Genomic DNA, 4,373 nt, shown 5'->3' on the forward strand with positions numbered 1-4,373 from the left:
ATATAAACATAATACAATAACCTAGCTTTGGCTCCTACACCGGCCCCTAATTGTACTTCTAATCTAGAGACAATTACTAACAACTAAAAAAACAAGGAGCTAAACCAAACACTATTTTAACTGATAAGTGTCTCTGCTGCTGGATAACCAATACCTGGTGCCAGAGGTCACTAGTACATGGCACACCATAGGAGGACGGTCTTTACCACCGCCTCATGCAGCTTCTTGGAGAAGACAGATCTTAGTGATAGGTCTATCTAAAGTGGTCGTCTTCCTCTTGTTTTTAGCTCTTCTCTTATTGATGGCATGACGGACATCTTCCTCATAGACCTTTTGTGCCATCTCGACCTTTTTAGGTTCCGACATTTTGTTGTTATCCTTCTTTCAGCGCTCCAGTAGTTCGCGTTGATTCCTTTTTCCTCTTGGAACAGAGTTTTCTTACTAATATGAGGGCCGACGTTCCACTCTACTGGTTAAAGTTGCTTACTCATGAGTAGTACGTTCGTTGATAAAGAAAAATTTAGATTTTAAGTGGGTGGGAGGGGGGATGTGAAAGTGCATTTGACATATTTACTCTGGGAACTCAAGGCTGCTGAGCTTGATTTAATATTTCAATGGGTGGTGGAGGGCTTTGGGGGGTGGGCAGGAGTGATGGCAGTGGGATCAGATTTCCCTTTGGCTGTCCCCGTACACGCTCTCATCACTGTAGGCAATGTAGAGGAAAAAGTCCTCTTCGTGGTGCTCCTGATACAACAGTCCCATGGTGGCTGAGGTGGGTGGAAGGACGTTGTTTACAAAGAAGAAGATCGCGTCCTCCGCTCTTAAGTGGATTCTTTTCCGAATGTGGAAGTAAAACTGGCCCACTGTCAGGTCAGAGTGGACAAGAAATAAATTCTTGTTCAGATCTCCTATTCTGGCTTTGGTGGCTTTCTCCACAATTACAGGGACCCTATCCGGATACTTCTTCCTTATTTTATCGCCTGCGGACCGTCTTTTCTCAAAGGGGTGCTCCTCTTTGTACTGGAACTTCATCGTTAGAGAAATGACAGAGACAGCTAGTCGGTCACTCTGAGATAGGTATTATACGACCGGGATTCCTCAAGGAGCAATTTGATTCAGTGACAGAGCAGGACAAAAACAAACGTTACTGGCTGCCTAATATGAGGGCCAACGTTCCACTCTACTGGTTAAAGTTGCTTACTCGTGAGTAGTACGTTCGTTGATAAAGAAAAGTAATGCCCACAGCCGCTCCGGTGTAAAACAAAGATATCCAAATGGTTTATTTCTCTTCCACAGCGAAGTATTTCTTTACAGAAGTGGTCCTAAAGCTACTTTCCTAAATATTCACGTCACTACTACAAGATAAGAACTGTATTTTCCCAGTCTCCAAAATCACAGCCGACTCGACACATGAAAATTCCTCCACACTGGAAAGCCGTAAATCAACTTGCCAGCTCTTTCCACAGCAAACCGGTAGGCTTGGCACCTTGGTTGAGAAATGCAGGCTTCAGTCTATGTTGTTTAGTCTATCTGTTCAGTCCTGTTCAGTCCGATTTCAAGATGCACACTGCTGCTCTGAGAGAATTGTTGACTATATTATAGATACACAAATGTTCTAGAATGTTTGGTTATGACATCATACGGTGACATCACCAAGGTTCTAGAATGTTTGATTATGACATCATACTGTGACATCACAAATGTTCTAGAATGTTCTATTATGACAAATAAGACGGTTCAATGACTTTATCTAATGCCGTTTCAATGTAAGGTTATACAAATAAACATATCAACATTCATATAATACAATAACCTAAATATATAGCTTTGGCTCCTACACAAGGGTTAAATTATTTATTTGTTTCTTTTATTATTTAACATTGAGCTTTTGACAGGGGAGATGATGCATTGCATGGTAACGTTAGCTAGCTAACATCCACATGTTTATTTTTATCACTGACTAACCTGCTGGTTCCTTGACCTTGGTGTGTGATCCGCGAGAGGGAGAGTCAGATAGTTCTCCAACTCTGTCACAGACAGTGAAATCCTGGTTGTTCCCCACCCACCTAGGTTATCTAACTATCGCGCCGCCACAACTAGAAACAATGGCCTGGCAAAAAATAATAATAATTATAATTAAAAAAAATATATATATATTTTTTTATATAATATTTTTTTAATTTATCTGTGCAGGCCGCGTGAACACTTAAGGTAACTAACTTGCGTTCAGCGTTTCGTTCAGCGTTTCTCTGATTGGCCACGACGCCCACGTGACCGCGCGCTAGCACGTCCCCGCGGCAGAGCGGCAGAGGCGCTCTCCTTCGTGAATACGCTCGTTCAGAACGCTCTCCAGAAAAACACAAAGCCGCACAAAGCCGCCATCTTTAATGTGTCACATAGGTCGCATAGGTAATATTAATAGGTATGCATTCGTAATCCCCCCTACATAATAACCACACAGGTTAATCAAGCAACGCTCGCACAATACCTAGCTTAATAATAAGTAGGCAATTGGCACAAGTGTAAATTATACATTCGTCACTCAGTTTTAACATTGATGGTTAGCTCAACTCGTTCGTCAGCTTGCTGTGGAGCCTATGGTCAGTTGGTGACAAGTTCGAATCACTTCAATTATTATTATTATTATTTTTACGTTTAATAAATTTATCATCTCTCTATATAAACGTAACTAGCTATTCATATCAATCGAAATAACGTTCATCTCTGATATTTAAACATGGTCCCCAAAATGAATGGAAGCGAATGAGGAGCCTGACACCTGGGAGGAATGGGGGTGGCATAGCGTTGGGGATGTTTAAAAAATATAATTTAATAATTTGTGCTTCACCTAAAAATTTGGTCAGCAGCCTCCACTGATGTACAGTAATTCAAACCCCCTCAATGTGCAGTTTCTGACAGCTGTGCTGTGTTGTCACGCGAAATAACGTTGTAATGTAGTTAATCAATCAATCATGTAACCTACTGTACCTGTGCTTTTACTGTACCTCTGCTTTGGCCTACAGCAAAGCAGGTAATGTAGTTAATCAATCAATCATGTAACCTACTGTACCTCTGCGCTGGCTTGCACGTTGTAATGTAGTTAATCAATCAATCATGTAACCTACTGTACCTCTGCTTTGGCTGGCCTACAGCACAGCATGTAATGTAGTTAATCAATCAATCATGTAACCTACTGTACCTCTGCGCTGGCTTGCACGTTGTAATGTAGTTAATCAATCAAACATGTAACCTACTGTACCTGTGCTTTTACTGTACCTCTGCTTTGGCCTACAGCACAGCAGGTAATGTAGTTAATCAATCAATCATGTAACCTACTGTACCTCTGCTTTGGCTGGCCTACAGCACAGCAGGTAATGTAGTTAATCAATCAAACATGTAACCTACTGTACCTGTGCTTTTACTGTACCTCTGCTTTGGCCTACAGCACAGCAGGTAATGTAGTTAATCAATCAATCATGTAACCTACTGTACCTCTGCTTTGGCTGGCCTACAGCACAGCAGGTAATGTAGTTAATCAATCAATCATGTAACCTACTGTACCTCTGCGCTGGCTTGCACGTTGTAATGTAGTTAATCAATCAAACATGTAACCTACTGTACCTGTGCTTTTACTGTACCTCTGATTTGGCCTACAGCACAGCAGGTAATGTAGTTAATCAGTCAGCAGCCTCCACTGATGTACAGTGATTCAAACCCCCTCAATGTGCAGTTTCTGACAGCTGTGCTGTGTTGTCACGCGAAATAACGTTATGAATAAAAACGCGAAATAACATTATATAACATTGCGTTATATAACATTACAATGTACAGTTTCTGACAGCTGGGCTGTGTTGTCACGCAAAATAACGTTATGAGTGAATCTGGTAGTTGTTTTGATAAATATGTTGTGTATTCACGCGATTCGAAACATTACATTTCCGCAAGCAGCAGCCTATTTCTGCGAGTGCCGCTCTGCCGCGCGCTGCAACGCGTAACACAGAGCGGCAGGCGTGGATAAGGATGCATGCTAGTGCGCGGTTACGTGGGCGTCGTGGCCAATCAGAGAAACGCTGAACGCAAGTTAGTTACTTTAAGTGTTCACGCGTGCAGGCCAGGCCACCGGGAAAACTCCCGGTGCTCCCGATGGCCAGTCCGGGCCTGAACTGAACTGTCCTGGGGCACAGGAAGAACATACTGACTGAACTGTCCTGGGGCACAGGAAGAACATACTGACTGAACTGTCCTGGGGCACAGGAAGAACATACTGACTGAACTGTCCTGGGGCACAGGAAGAACATACTGACTGAACTGTCCTGGGGCACAGGAAGAACATACTGACTGAACTGTCCTGGGGCACATGAAGAACATACTGA

The 4,373-nt window shown here is 42.7% G+C and overlaps 1 protein-coding gene across 1 annotated transcript; it reads right to left on the reverse strand.

The window, feature by feature from the left end:
* Positions 1-663: 663 nt before the first annotated feature.
* On the reverse strand, positions 664-1,032 carry LOC311228837 (gamma-aminobutyric acid receptor-associated protein-like; the record flags this gene model as incomplete). The annotated part of the gene is made up of 1 exon (XM_084314793.1): positions 664-1,032. The coding sequence occupies one exon, from the start codon at positions 1,030-1,032 to the stop codon at positions 664-666; it is 369 nt and encodes a 122-aa protein (XP_084170919.1).
* Positions 1,033-4,373: the final 3,341 nt, after the last annotated feature.

Source organism: Notolepis coatsorum, assembly GCF_963971535.1.
Source record: "Notolepis coatsorum genome assembly, chromosome: 5".
In the NCBI taxonomy this organism is placed as follows: Eukaryota; Metazoa; Chordata; class Actinopteri; order Aulopiformes; family Paralepididae; genus Notolepis; species Notolepis coatsorum.